This window comes from Tachysurus fulvidraco, chromosome 2, assembly GCF_022655615.1.
Source record: "Tachysurus fulvidraco isolate hzauxx_2018 chromosome 2, HZAU_PFXX_2.0, whole genome shotgun sequence".
NCBI lineage: Eukaryota > Metazoa > Chordata > Actinopteri > Siluriformes > Bagridae > Tachysurus > Tachysurus fulvidraco.
Genome location: NC_062519.1, coordinates 4242337 through 4266356, shown reverse-complemented (window position 1 = coordinate 4266356; position 24020 = coordinate 4242337). Strand labels below are relative to the sequence as shown.

General features: G+C 36.9%; 1 protein-coding gene across 3 annotated transcripts in view; it reads right to left on the bottom strand.

Annotated features, from left to right (window-relative positions):
- arhgef10la (Rho guanine nucleotide exchange factor (GEF) 10-like a) overlaps positions 1 to 24020 on the bottom strand; it is a 161303-nt gene that overhangs the window by 125083 nt on the left and 12200 nt on the right. Inside the window, exons 3-12 of one of the 3 annotated variants that reach the window (XM_027167845.2) lie at positions 23824 to 23845; positions 19501 to 19577; positions 16086 to 16169; positions 15696 to 15823; positions 13497 to 13580; positions 9514 to 9622; positions 7448 to 7551; positions 6547 to 6624; positions 3499 to 3678; positions 1074 to 1190 (exon numbers count right to left, since the gene is read on the bottom strand). In XM_027167845.2, coding sequence (XP_027023646.1) covers positions 1074 to 1190; positions 3499 to 3678; positions 6547 to 6624; positions 7448 to 7551; positions 9514 to 9622; positions 13497 to 13580; positions 15696 to 15823; positions 16086 to 16169; positions 19501 to 19577; positions 23824 to 23845 — 983 coding nt within the window. The remainder of the gene's footprint in view (positions 1 to 1073; positions 1191 to 3498; positions 3679 to 6546; positions 6625 to 7447; positions 7552 to 9513; positions 9623 to 13496; positions 13581 to 15695; positions 15824 to 16085; positions 16170 to 19500; positions 19578 to 23823; positions 23846 to 24020) is intronic. The other 2 variants (XM_027167846.2, XM_027167848.2) reach the window with 2 other exon arrangements.

Genomic DNA, 24020 nt, shown 5'->3' with positions numbered 1-24020 from the left:
TCGCTGTGTCAATGTTGACTTTGTGCTTCTTAGGGGGGATTTCAGACTAATCCCAATGTGTATCCAGAAATGTTGGACCAAAATATTATTGGAAATCAACTTTCCGTGCATGTGTATTAAACAATTCTGTTGATAAGTTGGTGATTTATGACATAGCATGCAAGTCTGTTCAGGGTCACAGTAGAAATTTGTTTCAGATATATTATACTTAACTATAAAACAATCGTTAAAAAAATTAAGCCTTATTCACTATCTGGAACAATAATATAACATTTTGTATGAAGTTTTTGTTGACAAGATGCATTTTGCTAGTGTGAGTATATGTGCATGGAGGTATTCAAGAAATATCCATATAAATTCTCAAATTTACATAAATGAACAAACAAATGAAAAAGCATTTGCTTACAATCTCTAATAGGCGCAAAAAGATTGTACCCTTCATCAGTATCGATATTATTACAAATAGAGAAAAATCGAACTTCTTCAAGCAAGTTCCAAGCATGAGATATTAATAAAGTTTATTTTAGATAGATATTTTAGATTATTAACCAAAATTGGATTCTGTATTTGGATCTATTTCCTTCTGAAACAGGATGTTAGTGAGGGAGACATTGTGAGACCTCCAACCACTGCATGATTGTTACTCTTACTGTTTTTGTTTTTTTTACCTCTTCCGTGATTCCACAAAGAATTAAGCTACGACGGGGAAGAGGAAAAAGTCGAGCTTTTAAATTTTCAACAGACAAAGGAGAATACCACACATGAAGTTGTCATTTCCTGCTACTGTACAGCACAGTGAACAATTCTTTTCACATATCCCACTTTTGGAGGATGGGGTCAGTGCACAGGGTCAGCCATGATACAGCACCACTGGAGCAGAGAGGGTTAAGGGCCCAAAAGGGCCCAAAAGTGGCAGCTTGGCAATGCAGGTGCTTGGACCCTAATCATCTGATCAACAACCAAGAGCCTTAACCACTTGAGCCAATACTGCCCCAAATATGCTAGATGTACAATAGCTGTAGATGTAAATTGCTTTCCAATAGTGGCTTCCTCCACACAGCACATCAACTCACCTTGAGGAACTCCAGGAAGGCGGGTTTGGATAAGCAAGCTTTCTTGATGAGGGCCATGGCGTTGGTGAAGTTATTGACATAATCACTGTAAACATCCAACACCATGGACTTGGAGAACTGAGGATATAGAGAATAAAAAAAAATCAGTAACTGAGAAAGGCACAAACAGTGTATATTAATCATAACTCTGATTTAATCAAATCTACCTGTGTGTACAATTCATGGTGGCTAATCTATGGCGATTAATTTGGCTACAATTTTCCAAGCTTTTTGACTTGGCAAATGAAAACTGCCAGAAACTGCATTTTTCTCAGAGCCTAGTGTGATTGCAGGGCTGTGTGAGAGGGAAATGAATGGTAATTTTCCTACGGTACTTATAGAGCTGATCTGTTTGCCACTTCTGCAATCCAAACACCCTTCACAATCCATTACGGCTGATCGTATTGAGCGCTAGCAAAATAAATAAATAAATAACCAAAACGACCGTCCGTACATTCGGCTTTGTTCGAACCCAACCGGTGGTTCACATAAGTGGCAGTGCATGCAGAAAAAAAATTAACAACCAGGTATACATCGGAGATGATGCCATCTAATGTATACAATTGTTTTTTGGGGGGTTTTTTGTGCAAATTTGTGTATTGTATCAGTTAGATCTTGTTACATAACTTTAGCTTGCGGGGGGAAAAGAAAATAAAGAAAAATCTCCATTAGCATTTCATGCTTAGGGGATTGTGTGTAAATCCCAACAACATCAATAAGGCCAAGTGGGCTCTTTTAACTGGTGAATAATGAGCAGGCCCTGAAGATGCTCTCTGCATGGAGGGTCATAGCTGTACACTCATTCATTAGGCCATTATCCTTCCCGCAGTGTCATGCTGCTAACTCGTCTCTCATCACCCCGTGATAAAGAACACCATCTTTGCTCGGCGTAATTGCTTCATCGTTTGAAACGGGTCAGCATGATATAGCGATATAACCTGCTCGCTAATGCTTTGCTCTTCATTAAAGCTTTTCTTGCAATTCTCTCTATTCTCCAGACAGTTTCGCCCCCAAAAAAATTATTAAATTGAGGTGAATATTTCATATGAAAGCGAGAGTATTCATTTACGTAAATGGATGTGCTTGGCTGGAACAGAGGATCTCCTACGGAAGCCACAAAGGTTCATGTTCAGGGAATCAGAGCTGCTGAACCACGGTCAGTTTATTTTTCTTTCCTGTTGTAGAATTGATTTACTCTAAAATAACTTCACCACTTTAATCAGACTTCTCTATGGTATTTGATGACCTCTAACCTTGAGGTTAAATTCGTCCAATTTCCAAAAGTTTGATCCTTTTCCATTATAAATGGCTTTTTCATCAGTTTCTTTGAATTCGTTCTGCATGAGTGGCCTAAGATTTAAGCGAACGTGAAATGAAGCAATCTGATCAGAACCTTTTGTGTGTAGGAGAATGGAGTTTGATATAAAATACTGCTTCGAGGTTGTGGGTTCAAACTCAGGTTACTGCGTGTGCAGAGTTTGGTGGATTTCTTCTGGGTTCAATGGCTTTCTCCGATGGACATTCATTCAATGGACGTTATCACAAACACTTTTAGAGAAATATATAAATCCAGGATTTAATGATACATTTTACTTTTAAATGTATTCCTAATGAACAAGCCGGAAGCGGCTGTGTTGTCCCTTCAGTAAGGTCATTTGTGTAAGCAGGAAATTTGTTCTAGCTTTAAAATGATGTCTGTCTTGTTGAAATTATAGATTTTTACTGATGGAACCTGTTCATTGCAAAATCTAAGTTCTATTTTAAAAATTCTAAGTGATATTATCCACTGCAATCCTATGTATCTTCAGGCTGATCATGTGGAGCATCCTCTGCTGCCTCAAAGTGATGAGATTCCAACCAGGTCAAAGTGTTGAGACTACAACCAGGTCAAAGTGTTGAGACTTCAACCAGGTCAAAGTGTTGAGACTACAACCAGGTCAAAGTGTTGAGACTACAACCAGGTCAAAGTGTTGAGACTACAACCAGGTCAAAGTGTTGAGACTACAACCAGGTCAAAGTGTTGAGACTACAACCAGGTCAAAGTGTTGAGACTACAACCAGGTCAGTGTTGAGACTACAACCAGGTCAAAGTGTTGAGACTACAACCAGGTCAAAGTGTTGAGACTACAACCAGGTCAAAGTGTTGAGACTTCAACCAGGTCAAAGTGTTGAGATTCCAACCAGGTCAAAGTGTTGAGACTTCAACCAGGTCAAATGTTGCGACTTCAACCAGGTCAAAGTGTTGAGACTTGGTTTGTTGACAATCGAGGTATTATAATATGAGTAGATTTGCTTCAGAGTTTAGGTTATGTTAAGGGTTAAAGCACCAGCTACACTTAACCACCATGTGAAAAAAAAGAATAAGCTCATTAAATGTGTCTCTCACCGAAGCAACGAAGAGGTCACCAATCTTCTCGCTAGCATCCCACTCTCCCACACGGGAAGCCAAAGCAATCTGGAACATGCAGTGGCATTGAGTGATCTCCCGCACACGGTAGAAAATGGGCCTGATCTTCCTCGGGCTCAGGATGCGAGGTTCAGCCTCCAACAATGGCTTTTGATACTGCTGGTAAATAATGGGGATTTTTTTTATCATTAATATTTCTTCATTTATTTTTCAATTAGCTGTCACTTTAAGATGTGATATTACCAAAGTGGCTCGTTTTAACTTGAAAGTAAAGAAGGAATGAAAAGGAAAGTGGGCTGCATTTGAATTGAAAGGGGGATTTAATTTCATTCATGATGATTAATTAAAAATACAGCATGAAATCGTTCTTTTTAAAAATGACTCGAATTTGATTCGCGGATGAATCAAATAGCCCTCATCAAAGCTGTGATAAGTTCTGTGATCCTTTAATTAATTTTCTTAGCACTATTAACTTTCTTTTATTTAAAAATGCATTCATGAAAGTTAGGCAAGCTTGTATTTTTATGTCGTAGTCACACTGTTCTCAATATGACCTGCATAATTAGCACTCTGATCAAAATCAATAGGAAATATTTGCCTGTTTTTAGTTATGACTTTGGTGGGACTCCATACACACACACACACACACACACACACACACACACAGATATGTGGTCATGAATAAACAGTGAGTTCTAGTCATTAAATTCTAAGTAACTACTTTGTAGTTGGACTGTGGAAACAATAGATTTTTCATAACTGCTTTCTTTCCTCCCCCACGTTCTCTGCTGCTAATGAATTATCGACAGGGACAAATTAAGGCTGAGGATGAGCCAAAGAGACTCTTTTACTAAAACTAGACCTACAGCGGCAACTCATCAACTCTTTCTTTTTTTTATTTTTTGTTTTTGGTTAAACCCTCTCCGATTATCGGACCGTCTAGTCCAGGGGTCGATAATCCGCGGCTCCGGAGCCGCAAGTGGCTCTTTCATCCCTCTACTGCGGCTCCCTGTAGATTTGGGAAATAAATATTTAATTTAAATGTATTTTATTTTAGTTAGTTTTTTAAAAAATGTAATTCTAAATTCTAAGATTATGATGCTCTTGTAACATTAAAATAAATCGTGTTTAGTTTTTTTGTCGCTCAAAATACGCGTCATAACCGCCGACTTGCAAAATCCGACACACAGAAGCAGACGCATTTTTGGTTTGCTGCAGCCAGCAAGTTAAAATTATGATGTCATGCAGGGTTGTCAAGTGTCACGCATTGAGAGTGACAGTCAAGCATTTGGGTCTTTTCTCACGCTCTCCTGCCACACATCGTATTTCTCGCGCAGAAAAACTGACTATTTATCATATATTTAATATGCCGCAGACCCCGAAATGTATCGGTCCACACCGCTGTTTCTATGGAACTGGGCAGGAATCAAGCACGTCTTAGTTCTTAGTCGAGCCTGACAATTATCAGCCAATCAAATAAGGGGCTACACAATAGCCAATCAGAAAATAGAACGGTCTGGGAAAGATTTAACGCAACAACCAAAAAAAAAAATTGGGGTTGCGGGGGGGTTGGAGATGTCACACTTGCCTGTCTTCAAAACTTGAGATCCCTGCCATGAATACGAAGAGGACTCAATTATACGTTGAACATTTTATTTAAAAGTAACCTTCAACCCAGCATCTTTTTTTATTAAGGTTAGTTCAAACTGCTCATAATATTTTTGTTTGCCTGCAGAAATAAAATTTCGTTTACTCTGTAGCAGTTCATTGATTTCATAAATACAACACACTATAGTTTTTTCTACACTTTCCATAAAGGTAAAAAACGATATATGCGGCGTTATCTTCATTTTAGATGTCAAAAGGGTTTTGTGGCTCCCTGTGTTTTTGTTTCTGTGGGAAACGGGTCAGAATCGCTCTTTGAGTGTTTAAGGTTGCCGACCCCTGGTCTAGTCGATGTAGCTTTATCGCCGAACGCACTTGTTGAGCACATTATCCCGGCGATTTGAGACATTCTAATGAGAACTCGCAAAGCAAAAGACTATAGACAGAGCCTTCATTCCACAACAAAGGTGGGAAATTGCATAGATACAGATGGACTAGATTTCATATACGACCCATTTGTCATTGATCCGTGATTCAATTTAGACCGGTGCCTCTGCCTGGGAAGGGAAATGATAATAAATGCTTTTGCCTGCACCTGCTGAGATGGTAGATACATGTAACTCGACTCTGAGACTGCAGATTGGATTTCGGTTAAAAGGATGCGCAACTCTGTATGAATCTGGTTACAAAACACATTAAAACTCCGGCTTCATTTCAGGCTTGGGCATCTAAATCGTTTGGAGATTTTCCAGGCATTGTATCTCAGGTACAGTCAGAGAACATGGAGAATCAAGGAATAAAGCATGATGTTACAGAAAACTAATCAGTGATGGTGTGATGTCATTGTTACTGATCAGGCTGAAATACTGCTTTCCTAGAACAGCAGGTCCTTAAGAGTTTTATTACTTTTTTTTACCTATAACTTTTTTTTACCTTTTACCTAGTATCAGTTTGCCAATGATTAGATCCGATACATCATTTTGCTATAAAACATAACACAAAGATCTAAATATAATTATTAGAAACATATATACCTAGTTATTATATATAAAAATAACTACTTTTTAGAATTACTGCTTAAAATCTATGAATAAAGAAAAAGCATTTCTGTAATATGTCTAATGTATATTTTTAGAGCTTTTGGGAATTAATTCTAACCCTTGTAGATTTTTATTTATTTGTTTGTTTATTTATTTCTTTTTTTGTTTATTTATTTGTTTATTTAAATCACCAAGCAACACTAACGGCACAAGCCTACAGTAAGTCTTCTCAAATCAACACCAAATATTTTAAATGTACTTTGTAAAACATTTTAATTATACAGTGCACAGCTAACACAACATTCCAGACAGATATTGGTCATTTTTTTACTTAAAAAATACAAAAAATTTCAAAAACCAGGACCATTCGAATGCGACTTACTTGAAGGATTCGTTTAAGAGATTCCAAGTAATTCCTTTCGCTTTGCACGATGGAGCCCAAAATGTGACGCCGAACAATCTGAAGAAATAAAATAATAAATAGTGAAATTTTATTTCACAATTTATGTAACAAATTTTTCAGGTGAGAAAGAAAGGTGTTGCGTAGACCTGTGAATGCTCCCTTTTTTAATTCTTTTTAATAATGCTTAATTCTGTTTAATTCTAAGCAAGTACAAGTCCAATTCCTAAAAACTTTGGATATAATTCTTAAAGCCGAGCAGTTATTACACTTTCATATATTTTTAGACCACTTTAACAAATTTTCTTGTGAACTATCCAGACCCCTGCAGGATTTATGCGGTATCTCTGACATATAATCACGTTGCCAGCAGACGTTTAATTAGGCGCATGCAAAAAAAAAAAAAAATGATTTGAATTTAGTCGCAAAAAAACAGTGTTAATACTCTGAATCTGTTTGAAAATAAATATATATTTTATTATTTTGCAGCATGATATGCAACTTTGAAGAGATTTTTTTTTTGTAAAATGATCGTCAGGTTTCTTGTAAACATTCATTCTTTAACTACTTGAGCCGATCGTGCAAGTAATCTGCCTACATACATGCGTTAAACCAACAATTATTATTAATTATTCGTTATTTCTTGTCAAACATTGTGCAAGCAGCCATCTAGACTGTATATATCGAGACCAACGACCAAGTCCCAGAATAAGTCCTAGACAATTCCAAGCCAATTCAGGAAACGTCTTGAGACAGAGTGCTACTGCACTAATAAGATTGTGAAGACAGTAACTTTAAGCACATTTAAAATGATTCTTTCTCTTTGAATTACTTCAACACCCCCCCTCCTCCCACACACACACACACACTCACACACACAGACCTGGTGACTGCTGAGTCCATTTGGCATTGGGCCCAGCTGTGCAAGAGGATGCTTGGCCTCAGAAATGATCACATCCAGATAGCCAGCATCATCTTCAGCTTCATCTGTAGCAATACATAAGAGAGCAGGTGTTACAGTTAGAGAGTTCGGTCACTTCACACAATTAAAGACCTGATGTATGCACAGCCATTTCCTGGAGGTCATCTCTCTGATCTTCTCCAATTTATTCCGGTGTCAAACATACTACTGATTCTTCTTGTATTTTACTGATCTTTATTTTGTTGCTATGACCAGATCAGAGAAGAATCGGACACCCTTTTTTTTTCTCGGTTCCTTTCAAGGTTACTTGCAAATGTACTCAGGATGTGTTTCCTTGCCGCCGTTACCTTCGATTAGCTCGTTAGTGGTCTAGACTCTGGTTTCTGCTCTGAAAGTCATTCTGTTGCTTTTGGAGTCCTGTACTGCTTAAAATAAACTGAGAGATTTAAGGAAAAGCTTTAACACTGCTGCGAATCTGAAGCAGAACACCAGTGAGCTGTTCTAAGCCACATCCAAACACACTTTTATTACAAAGAAGACTGAGGGGAAAAAAAGAGACAGAGACAAAATCCTTCAGATTCTAGAACAGGGTTTTGTAAGCATCGCGGTTAATGACTGGAATAGTAATGTTGTCAGAGAGAATCAAATGTTTAATGTTTTATTATTTGAGCCACGTTGCTGCAACAGATCAACAACTGAGATGAGAATTAGGACCCTTCTCTGCTTTTTTTTTTTTTTTTATTAAATGCAAAATACAAACACAAAGACCAACAAAACGTGTGTGTGTGTGTGTGTGTGTGTGTGTGTGTGTGTGTGTGTGTGTGTGTGTGTATACATACATATATATACACACACATACATAAATCAAAGAGGAAAATATATTAATTTAAATAATAATAATTATAATGACAATAATAATGATGAAGACAGTAAAAGTATCACACAAGACAAAAAAATACATAAAATAAATTTAACCAGGGGGGGAAAAAAATAATAATAATAAATAAAAAAATAGAAATGTAAAATTGGGTATGAGGAAGGTGACAATATCAACAGTAATAGCAATAATAATAATAATAATAATAATAATAATAATAATAATAATAATAATAATAATAATAATAATAATAATAATAATAATAATAAATGCAATTAAGAAATAGTAATAATAGTATTAGCAGTAGTAGTAATAGGACCGTTCTCTCCTAATCTCATGGTAAGGCTCTCCATTCACATTCTCCATTTTTAATTCATTCATCTTCAGAAAGAGCTTCATCCAGGTCAGGGTTGAATTTGATCCACAGCCTATAAGTAAGATGGGATTACTGTACATCCTGCATGGGATGGCAGTCCATTGCAAGGCGCCATTTAGGAGCAACCTCTGGTACGGTTTAGGGATGTAGACAGAAACCACACCCAGTATCAGATGATCATTTCTTTATAAATTTCTACAGACACTGTTATCTCATGGTGCAAAAGTCCCCTTCGACCAGTTACATGCAAAACTGAAGCTCCATCTTCGGCTCTGCCCATTAAAGAAAGACATAACATATCAAATCCCCTTCCCTTAATCTACAATCCTTTATTATTGAGCTAAGTATTGGTATATGTTTAAACAATCAACAGATAACCAACTTTTTTGTTTGTTTGTTTGTTGTTAATTGCGGCACATAGCAAAAGATCTCTGTAGTCGGTGTAGTGCGAGTGGACGCCTTTGTAAACGTATACCCAAAGCTGTATGACGTACATGATTTACCATAGCATGGAAATCCATTTCCCCTTGAAATATCCTACAGGTGATCCTGAGATCTCTGCTGTGTCGGTGTGGTTGAATTTCACTCCTATTCGTCCTGATGAAAATGTAGAAGACGAAAAGAAAACGTCTCTAATCCCACCAGAGAGGATTTGCATGAACAATGTTGGTGGTCATTAATTGCTGGTTGATTCATCGCTCAAGATTTTACTAGATGAAAACTCCTGGTTTGTCGTCAGAATAACAAACAAAATGAAACTAATGTTAGAGTTACCTGAGTGGTCCTTCTTCTGGAGAAAGGAAACTTTCCTCATGACAGCCATCTTGGTCTTCTCCAGGCCATCTTTAGTCCCACTACGTGCTGCTCTCATAAGCTGGTGCATCTGAAGGGGAGAAAGAAAACATGGCATGATATTGACCGTGATAGCATGACATGACACATTGATTTCACCCACCTTCCAGCCACCAATAAGTATTCAGAGCACCTGATGTTTAAGTTTGTAAAAAAAAAAAAAAAATCTCAACATTTAATGAGAAGTAAAGCTAATGAGCTCCAAGTGGACAGAAAGTAATAATTATAGTACAGTACATTACTGTGGCAAGAGCAGAGCTGAGAAAGAGTGAAGAAACAAAAAATGAGCAAAAGTAGCACTTGAGCCCATCATTCAATTATTATAGCGACATAAAAGAAAACACTGCGGCGCAAAAAAAAAAAAAAAAAAAAAAACATTTTGGATTTGTGGTAACGTCTGAAAGAACCGTAAAAGCTTCAGCAGGTGTTTGTCTCTTTTAGTGTATTAGCCATCCAGATTATGCCATGCAGAATGATAACAACAGCGTTTGTCAGTGCAGAGGTGAATATATACATACATACATAATGATGGACTATAAACTGAACTTAATAGAGACACAGACAGCAACTGAAGAGTGAGGCAGGGCAGGAGAAAGTATTCATTTTTCTCATTAGTTAGTGACTCAGTCCAGCCCACTGAGTCGGGTCTGTAATTTGGTAATTATTAACTGAATCTAAAACTCTTTTCAGCGAGACGAATGAAAAAAAAACAGGAAAATTATAAAGTCACATAAATTACATAATGCAATACAGAATATAAGAGAGGACACGAATGACAGGACGCTAATCAGAAGTTTTAGAAAGGACTTACAAAAGGATGCACGATAAAAGACTCGGCTTGGCTACGTGCAGATAATTATCATGTGTTTGCACAGAATTTCTATAGATGCATAAGGTTCCTTCTCTTATTGAGGAAAAATGGGCATACATGCTTGACTTAGTTTTAATTACTTATTTACATATGAATATGAAGGCAAAAGACAACTCATGCCAAAAACATACACAAAGGAAGTCTCGGCTTGGTTTTACGTAAATACTGTAATAACATATCATTTGTATGGAATAAGTGTAGGTGTATACGGTTTGCTCAAAATATAATGAGGGAATGAAAGCTGGACTATCGACTAACACATGAATTTTAATGCCGGTACAGTACGTGGCTTAAAAAGTATCCATAAAGATCATGGATTGTAGATATGCAACTATGCATTGCAATTTATGCTGCTGTATAATTTTCTTTTTCATACAAAATAAGGACATCATTGAATGGCGTGTTTAAATCTCTGATTTAGATACAAATTTTAAAGACAGTACATTTCTAAAGATACACTCAATAAGAGTCGAACTCAGCAGTACACGTCTATGTGTACAGTATTTATACAGAATTTATCTTGTACAATTAATATTGTCGGCGTAGATGGTTGGCATAGTTGAATGTCTGATTTACATATAAATTTAAGTAGATGCACAACCAAAGGTTCAGCTTAGCTGTATGCAAATAATTATATATATATATATATATATATATATATATATATATATATATATATATATATATATATATATATATATATATATATAAATGTCTTAAAAGGTGGCACGGTGGCCTAAAATGGGGTACACACTTCCGCCTTGTGTGTGTGGAGTTTGCATGTTCTCCCCGTGCCTCGGGGGTTTCCTCCGGGTACTCCGGTTTCCTCCCCCGGTCCAAAGACATGCATGGTAGGTTGATTGGTATCTCTGGAAAATTAACACGTCCTACTTCTTGCCTTATCATAAGCCTTTCTTTGCTTTCTTTCTTTGTTTTTATCCTCCAAGTCAACGTTAAAAAACAGCTTTCTGCTAATGTCACACATGCGCACTGAACACTCTCTCCGCCGCATTGACAAGCCCCGCCCCTTTCTGCTTATTGGTTACATGTTTGTTTTGATTTTTGTTTATTATCGGCCCGACTCAGTTTTCTCAAAAATTGCAGACCCTGCCTTTAATTATCATACAGCTGTCTTCAGTAAAACTATTCTGACTGTCTGATATCTTTCTGTAGCATTTTCTACATCTCACACAGCATGCACGATATCTCACTTCTTGAAACTTATCCATTAGGAAAGGGGTATACACTGTAAAAGCTTTTCCAAAACATTACATGTACCATGGAATCCCTTAAATCCCATCATCAGAATTAAAGGCAGAGAAAACTGAATACACCACTGTCCAAAATCTATAAAAGGACGAGACAAAAACATACCAGGGAGGCTGTCAAGACACCTACAGCAACATAAAAAGGATCAGCAGGAATATCGGGAATATCGGCAGGACAACTTGCCGTATTGCACATGGCTCTCTGCATGTGAGAACAATACTGTACTTCTTATTCTTCAAATGCCTTTGCATTAGGACAGCTAGACAGAAGCCCTTTTTCAAGCAAGGGATTGACATTTACATTTACAGCGGTTGCCAGACATTCTTATCCAGAGGGATGTGCGTTTAATCTTACTTTTATACACCAGAGCAATTGAGGTTTATGGGCTTTACAGTGGCAGCTTGGTGGACCTGAGATTTGAACTCACAACCTACCAATTGGTAACCCAATGCCTTAACCACTAGGGCTACCAAGATTAAGTTTGCCTGGTATGCCTCATCGAATCACTAAGATTAGATGAGGGATACCACTGTTCTGATCTGCACTATGGATGAGAAACATGATAAGCTAGCATTCGGTCTACATATTTGCTTAGACTACCTCTGTTTCTGATTATATTTTCTTTCTAATTTGTGTCATATTTTATTTTCCGATATTCTTTAATATTTTCTTTATATACATATAGTTATATTTCTTCGTATATTGTATTCACCTTATCTTGCCTTATCTTTATTCCTTTATTTTGTTTTTTTTTTACATCAGTGAAATAGGAACATACCCACGGTGATGCATGGTGGTGGTAGCATCAGGCTTTAGAGCTGCCAGAACTGAGAGGTGTAGGGAATCTTGAATAATTACTAATAATTATAGATTGCATTGCAAATGCTTCATGCGTCTGCGAGTGAGCTGAAGATGAAAAGGAAGTTCACCTGTAAGTATGACAGTGACCAAAATAGATCGTACTGTACATCATACGACTAAATCGACTAAGGAACGTCTAAACCAACAGATCGATGGTTATTTCATCGGTTGTCAATGGTAAGTTCAGCTACAACTCTGTGTGGTGATCCGAATGTGAGCTGTGTGTAGGAGATGACCTTATAATTTGCTCTAGAAAGTTTTTGCAAGGCAGCATGGGAAAATTTTTAGCAAGTTAAAATGCTGAAAGTCTCAAAATCAAAATCGAATCATAAATGCTGTAATGTGTTTCGACTATGTATTAGTTTAGCGGTGTGCACACTTAAGCAATCTGATTGAATGGCGGGCATGGTGGCTTAGTGGTTAGCACGTTCGCCTCACACCTCCAGGGTCGGGGGTTCGATTCCCGCCTCCGCCTTGTGTGTGTGGAGTTTGCATGTTCTCCCTCGAGGGTTTCCTCCGGGTACTCTGGTTTCCTCCCCTGGTCCAAAGACATGCATGGTAGGTTGATTGGCATCTCTGGAAAATTGTCTATAATGTGTGAGTGTGCGAGTGAATGAGAGTGTGTGAGTGCCCTGTGATGGGTTGGCACTCCATCCAGGGTGTATCCTGCCTCGATGCCCGATGACGCCTGAGATAGGCACAGGCTCCCCGTGACCCGAGAAGTTCGGATAAGCGGCAGAAAATGAATGAATGAATGAAAGTTCTGATTGAAGGTCTCAGTGAAGGTGAAGTGAAGTCAACATGAGTTATCAGTAACAGAAAAGTGTTACTATAGACATTAATCTACATATGAAATTTAAACAAAGGAGCACATCATGTTACCAGCTTTGTGTGATTTTTATACCTGATACTTTCCCCCCAGTTTTGATGTTAGCTCCCTCTTGGTCTTGGCACAATATTCCTGAAGACAACGTACATCAGGGGAGAGCTACAGAGCATTACATCGCATCAGTGGCCACAGAGCAGTGCGGAGGTCAGGGAAGGATATAGAAGAGTAAAACAGAGAGGACAAACAGAGGGACTTCAATGTAAATGGCAAAAGCACAAGCAACAGGGTGAGTAGCGTGAGTAGTATAAGACTCCACCGCTTGATTTCACTAAAGCAATATCTACATAATAAAATGTATGCTAACAATGACACAGAGACACGTATGACGGATGTGCCTCATAAACATATTAAAAACGTGTTCAGGTCGTGATGGATTCAGTGAGCATTCGGCGAGTTCCAGACAGAGACAAAGCTTGGTTTTTGTTTTCTGTGTTGCTTTACCCACCTAGTTTATTCCTAGTGTTTCCTGTGTTTTTAATAAAACCCCAGAATGCCTACTATTCCTGATTTGGGTCTGATATTTGTTCCTACAGTGATCCATGTTCCTGACAGTAAGTGATAATGAGCTAACAGACATCCCACAACATTAACCATAATAATAAACGGCTAATAAATACAACACGTCACGGATGTTTAAATAAAGGGCGGAATAAAACAATTCGGGACATGCCAGTATTTAGGATCCAGGCTGAAAATGTCATTGCAAAAGAATTTAGTTTTATTTAACTTTTATTGGAACTGTTTATTTTAATTTTTTAGATGCAGGACTTCATCAGCAATTATTTAAATAAATTCAGCAGGAAAAAAATTAGTGTTAAGTCTGTAATGAACTCAGAAATGATGCTGACTCATTAGTTCCTCAGGAGCTCTTGTTACACAATTCCACCTGACTACAAATTGTAGTAGAAAGGACATTTTTTACATTGACATTATTTCCTGTCCAGTGTCACCTAAATGAGGATGAGGTTCACTTCTGAGTCTGGTTCCTCTCAAGGTTTCTTCCTCACATCATCTCAGGGAGTTTTTCCTCACCGCCGTCACCTCAGGCTTGTCATTAGGGATAAATGTTAGCGATAAATAGTAACTTAATTTAAACTTTAACATTTTTATTCTGTTTCTATACTTATATAAAGCTACTTGAGACGATGTGAAGTGTTAGAAGCGCTAAACAAATAAATTGATTTTTTTTAAAACATTAATTAATTGTTTATTGAATAGGGTTTTTGTTTTATTTTATTTTATAGTGATTATCTATCACAAGTATAAAGTATTTCATACATTCATTCATTCATTTATTAATTTCTTTTCTTATACATATGAGTAAATGCATAAAGGAAATTGATATAGAATTTAAATATATATATATATATATATATATATATATATATATATATATATATATATATATATATATATATAAACATTAAGAAGTCGGGTTTTAGCCTAATTTCTGTATTATGTATTATTATTTAACAAAATTTTTGTAATAAATAAATAAATAAATAAAAGTATGGTTCCTTATTAGATTCTTTTGTATAGTTTGTGTTACTAAATTGTTTAATATCACTCTTTTTGTATGTATAACTGCAAGCATATTTAAAAGCTTGGTTTTTTTATTATTATTATTATTATTATTATTACAAAAGAAAGAAAGTATCACCTTTTCTGGCACATCGCTGCAAACGCCATCAGGGATTTTTTTAGATTTCAATAAGAATACATCTATATTATATTTGCCTGGCTTTTTAAAACAAGCACACAATAATGGTAGAGTTAAAGCATCAGTTTTGGAATGAAGAGAATAAGTTCTGGATCACTTCGATATTAAAGTGTGTCATGTAATATTTAGTGTGCGAGTGCAAGCGGATTAGTGCTGCTCGGGTGAGACAGAGGTGAGGGCGGTGATAAGCAATTGGTTTCTTGGGGACTTCTGTCTGGGCAAAATGTTCTCGATGGCAGCCTGACCTCAGGAACACAGAGAAGCATAAAGTGGATGAAGTGAGTGAAGTAAAAACCCCACCCTGTGACGGGCAGTGAGGGAGGTGTGAGAGAGGGAGTAGAACTGAGAAGGAAGAGCAATTCTAGGCACGTACTGCCCCCTTCTGGAAAACAGGTTGAGCCATCAGGAGAGCCATTCTTCAGCATTAGAGGTGTGTAGGATGCTGAAAAAAGCCAGAGTGTAATTTATATGGCAGAAAGATGTCATACACACACCTTGCTCCGGGAGACTGCTTTCTCAGAGTCTGACTGCTCATCATAGCTCTCGAACTCGCTGGAACTCCAGCCATTGTTGGGCCCCTGAGGGACTTCCTCTTTCTGTACGTCCTCATAGATCATGTCTCCTGCCACACACAAACACACACACAAGCTACTACAATCAGCACATCCCCACTGGACACAGGTAATGTCTGACTCTGAGACACATATATTCTCTGTGACAAATATAGAGTCAATGCATGAACGCACAGCTGCCATACAGATCATGCTCACACTGCTCTCTCTCTCTCTCTCTCTCTCTCTCTCTCTCTCTCTCTCTCACACACACACACACACACACACACACACACACACTCACACACGCACAAGCTTTGCATTATTACTGACCTTCTCTTGGAGACATGTCCTCACATGCCACGTCATCGTAGATCACCTCCGGGCTGCCCGTCTGAATATCGTCCACCCGAGAGACTGAGAAAACAACACAAAGAAAATAAGGTGTGTGTAAGTGTGTGTCCACTAAGCACTACTGAAGTCAGAAGCTCCCAAACTAGGGGTCAAGTGAAAGTTACTGATTTACAAATGAAGCCATGTGGATAAAAATGCTGCCGTCTGTTCCGTGCATTTACTTTATACGGTTTAAAGGACCAGGATGCATTAGCACAGGAGTCAGATAATAAATACGGACAAGGAATAAAGAGGGACGAGTGTCTCCAAATATCTACAGACAATAAAGGCTCAGAAAAAAAGACATGAAAGCAATGACAATAATATGCAACTAGCACAAGAAAGAATATTTACAGAAAATTCTTTTATAGCACATACACTTTAAAAATGAAAATAAAAATAAAAAATGGAGGCCGGGTGGAGGTCCGGGTAAAGGCAGGAGGAGAAACAAAGCAAAATAAAATAATAACCATAAATAATAATAAAAAATTATATCAACAAGAGTGAATGAAATTTGAACGAAATTTGATAAGAAATGTAAATAAAATAAACATTAGGAAGATTTCCAAGAAAGAATAAAGGAAATAAAAACAAAAAATGTTATTAAATTGAAAAAATGATTCATTTATTTATTTATTTATTTTTTATTTTTTTGTTACAATATTCTCTTTTTTAATCATCTGTTTTGGGTTACTATTTAATTTAATTTGTTTTTAACATTTGCATTATTTATTGTTTCGAAAAAATATTTTCTTCTTAATTATTTTTTTTTCTAATGATTTTATATATATATATTTTATTTAATGTGATTTATGTGGGAAAAAGAACCAAGGTGTGTGCTGAGCTCACAAATGACTCCTTGACCTTATCCTTTACCCCAGCCTTGTTTCTCTCAGCTTTTCGGACTAACCGTTAGCTTCACTCCCACCGTGTCTTACCCAGTTTAGCTTACTTGTATTCCATTGATCCCCTTTTAAAACCTGATTTGTCTACAATCTTTTCTCCTCTGCGTCACACCTCCAGAGGTCCCGTTTCCAGTTAATCCGAGAGAAAGGTTGTGCTCTGAGTATTGGGAAATGGATTAGCCAGCAAGGCTAACTAAGCTCTTGTTAGAGCCAGAGAGAGAGAAAAAAACCGAAATGGCCAGCGGTTTTCAGCCTGAGGAAAAGCTCAGCTTTGTGGGATGTGTTCGTGACAGAGGGAGTGGAGACATTCAAAGTTCCTTAACCACAATTAGTCTGACTCAGTGATCAGTGATTATCAGATCAGCGGTGGCCTACGCCTGTCCTACGCATGGTGACTAACTGCCAGAGTGACTCATTTGCATTTTTATGCATGTTTAAACTAATTAAGTAGGAATTTTACACTCGCTGCATATGTACTTAAACTCTGACTACTCTTTTAGATGGTCCTCTGGTTTTGGTATCATATCAACAGTGGGATACTGCACATGAATAGCTAGCTAGCTAGCTAGCTAGATAGCTAGATAGATAGATAGATAGATAGATAGATAGCTAGATAGATAGATAGATAGATAGATAGATAGATGCATTTATTCTGTCTTTCTTCACATATCCCGGGGTCTGAGAACAGGGTCAGCTATGATACAGCACCACTGGAGCAAAGAGGGTTAAGGGCCCTGCTCAAGGGCCCAACAGTAGCAGCCTGACAGTGCTGGGGCTTGAACCCTGATCCTCTGATCAACAACCCTGAGCCTTAACTGCTCAACCACCCAACCACCCAACTTCCTGAACTAACCAACCATCTGAATCTCGTCCATTGCATGTGGTCCATAGTGTCCATGTTGGTCATTAAATGTCTTTGTCATATGAAATGAAGTCTACATGAAAGGTTCATCCAAGGTGTTAATAAATAAGAAGAAGTGTTTGTGTTTCAAGCTCAAAGTCTGGCTCCTGAGGACGACAACTGACTTGTACTGTAGCCAGCAGCAATTTAGGGATTTGCTATAACAATGAGCAAAGATTTGCAAGTCATTGAAGGCATTTTTTTATTTTACACATCCACGTATCCCACACGACCTGAGGGAGCTGCAGACGCTTTCTTCTTCAACTTTGCATCAGTTATCAGACAGAAAGACAAAGACAAGGAGGACAACAGTCACTGATATGACAGTTGGATCAAGTTAGAGAATCTTAAATACCATCTATAATATCCCCCTGAACCCCCAAAAAAACATATGTTAAAAAAAGTTAAATCTTTTTAATCTGATTATATAGATTTAGTTCTGTTAAGTATTTGGTTCAAATTTGCTGTGGGGAATTTTTTCTACTGTGAGCAGCATGGGAAATATTCAGCTTGAATAATTCAAGAAGATAACAACTTACTTTAATCCTACATCAGGAGGCTACGTTCACACATACAGTAACTCACATTCGTTTTCAATGAGACTTGTGACAACGACCGCTAGAGACTAGATGTGAACGTGTCCAGTGATGTGCCGAAGAACTTTATGCTGATACGTAGCGACTCGGTGCACGATTAACGATGGTAGAGACAAAGGCAGGGCTCACGTGATCCGTGACAGCCAACATACACTGCTTCTCTTTCATCTCATATATGTTATATGACACAGATACACACTTAAGAATTTTAAGCACACACACACACACACACACACACACACACACACACACACACACACACACACACACACACACACACACACACACACACAAATCTCCCTCCAGAATGTTTTCATAATAGCAGCAAGAAAACTGATTTGTTATATGCTAGTTGTGCCGCCCAGTTGTAAATATTATCAATATGGCAACCAGTAAAGCCTACTGATGACTTTATAGTACAGCGAGTGGCGACTTGCACAATGTGTGAACCGACATAATCATTTCACATTTACAGCATTTAGCAGACACCCTTATCCAGAGCGACTTACATTTTTTATCTCATTTTTATACAACTGAGCAATTGAGGGTTAAGGGCCTTGCTCAGGGGCCCAGCAGTGGCAGCTTGGTGAACGTAGGATTCAAACTCAACACCTTAACCACTAGGCTACCACATCCCTAATCATTTCTGTTATGTTACATGTCATGAAGTGCTCATTTCTTTAAGTAGTATCATCATACTATAACCCACAAACCTCCATCATGAAGACTTTCCCGCGGTGAAGAAGTTTAATGAGATCTTCACTACATTGACAGTTGCAAAATAATGCCGTGTTACAGAATCAAGATCTTCTGACCAAAGGGTACAGTGTTTTTCTTTTATTGACCTTTGAGTGCATTTCCCTTAAACACTTCTTTCCTGCACTTCATTTAATAGCACGTTCGATAGCAAATTAATGTTTTAGAACTAGAAAGAGAAGTGAGGAGACTCTTACCTCCTGAAGCTATCACACTGGCCGCGATCTCTTCGGATGCTAGCGGTTCTGCAGTTAGAGCCAGGTTCTCTGCATCCCTAGAACAGTTGATGGCAAAAAAAAGCTCATTGTCATCATCTCACAGTCATTAAAAAGCAGTGATCAGATTAAAACTGATGCTAAAGAAATAAGCAGCTAGTTCTTTTGCTGTTTCTTTCAGTTGAAGCTCTATCAGCATATCAAAAAAAGATCTACATTCGCATACAGAATAGCATTTCAAATTCAGGTTTTTGCACATGATATCATGCACATCATACCCATTCATATAAGACCCACAAACTGTACATCCTTCACTCGCAAAAAGTGTCCTTCGTGATATTATAGTTATGCTGACTCCTAGATTTTTTAAAAACTTTTCTTTTTTGCATCTTGTTTTTTTTTTGTTTGTTTGTTTCTTTTCTTTCACATTTTCCTCACTTAACAACAGACTATTTTAAAATCAAATGATATATTCCATCTTTTTTTTTTATTTTTGCTGTCTTTATTTGTAGAAGCAAAAGTAATTTGTTAAAAAAATCTCAACAGGTAGTGAACGAGACCTAAAGTCTAATTAATTCATTAATTAATTAAAATCTGTTTACAATAATAATAATGACAATAATAACAATTATTATTGTCATTATTATTATTATTATTATTATTATTATTATTATTATTATTATTATTATTATTATTATTATTATTATATTTTTAAATAATGACAACTTTAATATTAATAATAAGTATTTTAATTATTATCATTATGTAAAAAATATAATAATAATAATAATAATAATAATAATAATAATAATAATAATAATAACAATAATAATAATAATAACAACAATAATATTTTTTATTATTGTTGTTATTATTATTGTTATTGTTATAGTTATTACGTAATAATAACAATAATAATAATACTAATAATAATAATACTAATAATAATAATAATAGTAATAATAATAATAATAACAACAACAATAATAATAACAATGGTTATTGTTATTATTTTTGTAGTTATTATTATTATTATTACTATTATTATTATTATTATTATTATTATTATTATTATTATTATTATTATTATTATTATTATTATTGTGTGGAGATGTCGCTTTAAACCGCTGGATATGGCGCCCTTTGTTGTTGGAAAGGGGAGGTTTTCATGCCGTTTTTGTTGGAGACCCGTTCAATAAATATAAATATCTGTATTATACCATTGCTTATGCGTTTTTAGAAATAAATGAGTGCAGCATTCATCTAAACCCTCTGATTTCAGTTGCGGCTGCATGAAATCAATCAACACCAGTCAGAATTGATGTATATTGTAATTTGGCGATGTTGAAGTCCAACCTCAGCGCCACAGCAAGCACTCTCGGGTGTTCAGACAGTAATGAGGACTGAATGATAGAGAGTCCTCAGAGTGCACGCTGCTCTCAGAGAGAACAATTTCTCCCCTGAAGAATTCCAGTTCATTTTCAAACATCTTGGCACTCATCTCCCGTACACAGACGCTCGCTTCGGACAAACACCTTCCTGTCTGTCCACAGTGAGACGGTGAAAGGTCATTGTGTAAAAGCTGTTATAGTTTCATTTCCAAATGACTAATCTTTACTTTACATCTCTATAATAATGCAAAAAAAAAAAGTGAAAAAATAAAGCATGCACAGAACATTAATCACAGTACAGAATACAAAGGCATCACAAAAGCGGTGTGTAACAGTTGATCCCCAGAGACAGCATTTGCCACGTTTGGAAAGAACAGGTGTTGTGCTGTCGGATGCTAATAAGAAAGCCGTGAGCTTTGTGCACTCCAGGACTTCCTCTCACTTTACACACACTCACACACACACACACACAAACACACAGTATACACACAATAACAGAGACAGAGCAGCTGACAAATAAGCTTTTGTCTGCTGTTAACCCTCCCACTGTACATGATCTCAGCCTGAACACAAATAGTGGAGGAATATTGCGTGCCTGGTGTTTACCTGCGTCTCCGCCTTACTCTGACTTTCTCTCGTCAGCATTTTGCAAACATGCTTTCAAGTCGCTCTGCCATATTGTGCTGATTTGTGGGTTTGTGTGTGAGTAGATTGCCTTGTTCCATTAATCCTAGAGCTACAGTATAATTACAGACCTGAGCATAATGTAGAATCCCTACATCACCGTTAACCGCTTTAAAGGAAAACTCCACTCTGAGACACATTCGTTATGTTTATATGAAAATATTTCTGGTGTACATGTTCATTTCTTGGTTTCTGCTGTATTTCCGGTGTTGTTATTGTTTTTAATCAGTTAAAACAAACGAATGAATGTATTGCTGTGAGTCTGGTATAAGATTTGTCAGTACGTTGTTGGGTTTCTGAGTAAAGAGTACGGGCACAAACTCCATCTTTGGCATGAAAAGAGATAGTTCACCTTGACCCATTCAAAATAATTCCTTTTTTTAATTATGTTTTTAGCTTGAAATCATATATTTCTCTCTGGGATTTCATGGTTTTGTGATCGCAGAAATTAGGTTACAATTTTTTTGATGCAGATTTTCACATTCACATTATTTAGCACACGCCCTTATCCAGAGTGACTTACATTAAGTAATTTTTTTTTTTTATACAGCTGAGCAATTGAGAGTTAACCCTAACCCTAGGGCCTTGCTGACGGCCCCAAAAGTGCCAGCTTGCTGAACCTGGGATCGAACTCACAACCTTCAGATTAGTATCCCAACAACTGAACCACTAGGCTACCACATGCCCACAGATTTCCAGCAGGTTTGGGGCCGAGATGCGTCGCGTGACGTCATCACAACACGCAATTAGCCAGAGCCCTCTTCTCTTCCATTCCCAAAAGTCACAAAGACATTACATATGTTTCTTCACATGTAGTTTAAATGAAGAATCCTATACTGGATTTCACCATTTTAAGTAGCTCAAGCATTTTGGCCACAATACCAGGGGGTCTGATATATTATTTAAATGTAACTTCTTATATCTATGGCATTTTTATGACAGTCTCACAAACTCCCTTCACAATGCCACTATGAGCCCCTGGTTCTGATATACTATATGAATCTATTACTTTTTGCTTATTTTCTACAATCTGTACCGATTCTCGACTTCATACTGTAAATGGACAGTCATGACACATAAATGCCACGCTTGCACACCCACACTCATACTCATTTTTTGCTTGGTGTAACAGACGTACACCTGGGCTTCACCTCCTGACAGCATCGCAACAGCAGCAAATGCTGACTCCCCAGTTATAAAGTGGAAAAAAGCTATTGATAGCTCCAGGCTGTGGCTCTGTATTGACATCTCCATAGTGGAAACGTGCACTCAGCAAAAATCATAGACTAAAGACGAGGACATTTTTAGTCACGGCTCTCAGGGCAGGACGAGACCGGACAGGAAACCCCACAGGAACGGCAGCATCGGTTTAACACCGTGTCCTTCTCATCAAAAATATCTGTAACACTCAACAACCCGGACACTCACCGGCGAGGCTTCAGAACAACTACAAACGCTTCGTCTTACAGCTTTATTTTACAAATGTATTTAATTTTGTTTATAATTTAACTCTGGACTCCATAAAAGCTCTGAATATTTTAGTGTAAATTAATGTAAAAGTTCCTGCGTTGTCTTTTGAATAAATGTTTCTTAAAGCTGGCATTTCATCACTATGTAAAATATTGTAACTTTAGGATTTTAAATGTAAAAAAAAATCTTATAGACTCTTATATTATTACAGTGTTATAGGGCTGCATCAGGATTATCGTTTAAACATGCCATTTTTAGTATTGTAATCTTTTACAGTAACGCACGTTAATAGACTGTCGATTCCAAAACAAATCCTCGAATCTGATTGGTCAGAAAGTGTTGCTTCGTTTCCTATAACAACGCTTCGTTCGTTTCTACAGTTTTCATTTGTAAAAGAAACAAATATGGATTCTTATGATCATTAGTGCATTTGGTGTTGAACCAGGATATCCAAGGAACGCAGCATGACAATAATCATATTAATAAGTAATAACATATAGATAAATCATGCTAGATTATCAAGATAATCAAACCCGATTGGTCAGAAAGTGCTGATTATCTACATTATCTATAACAGGTCATCTGACGGTAGTTTTGGCTGCAAGGCAAATCATATAGAATCTATATAAACTAATATACAATCACAAAAACTCTCGATATTAAAATGTAAAAGAAGAATGCTCGTCATTTAATATTCGTTTTTGAAGAAGGAGTAAAAAAGGAAATTAAATGAAAAGGAGTTATAAATGAGAGAACTTACTGATTTGGGCTGGATGGCATATCTGGAAAAATCAAGCAATCAATCATTTAATCAATCAATTAATCATTCAATCAATCAACTGCATGTATTTATTATGACACATATAACAGAATGCAAATTTTGCTTAAAATTCCCCTTTAACATCCCCCTTTGTTCTGAAAGTGTTTAAAGCTTTAAAGCAAGGAAACTGAAGTTAA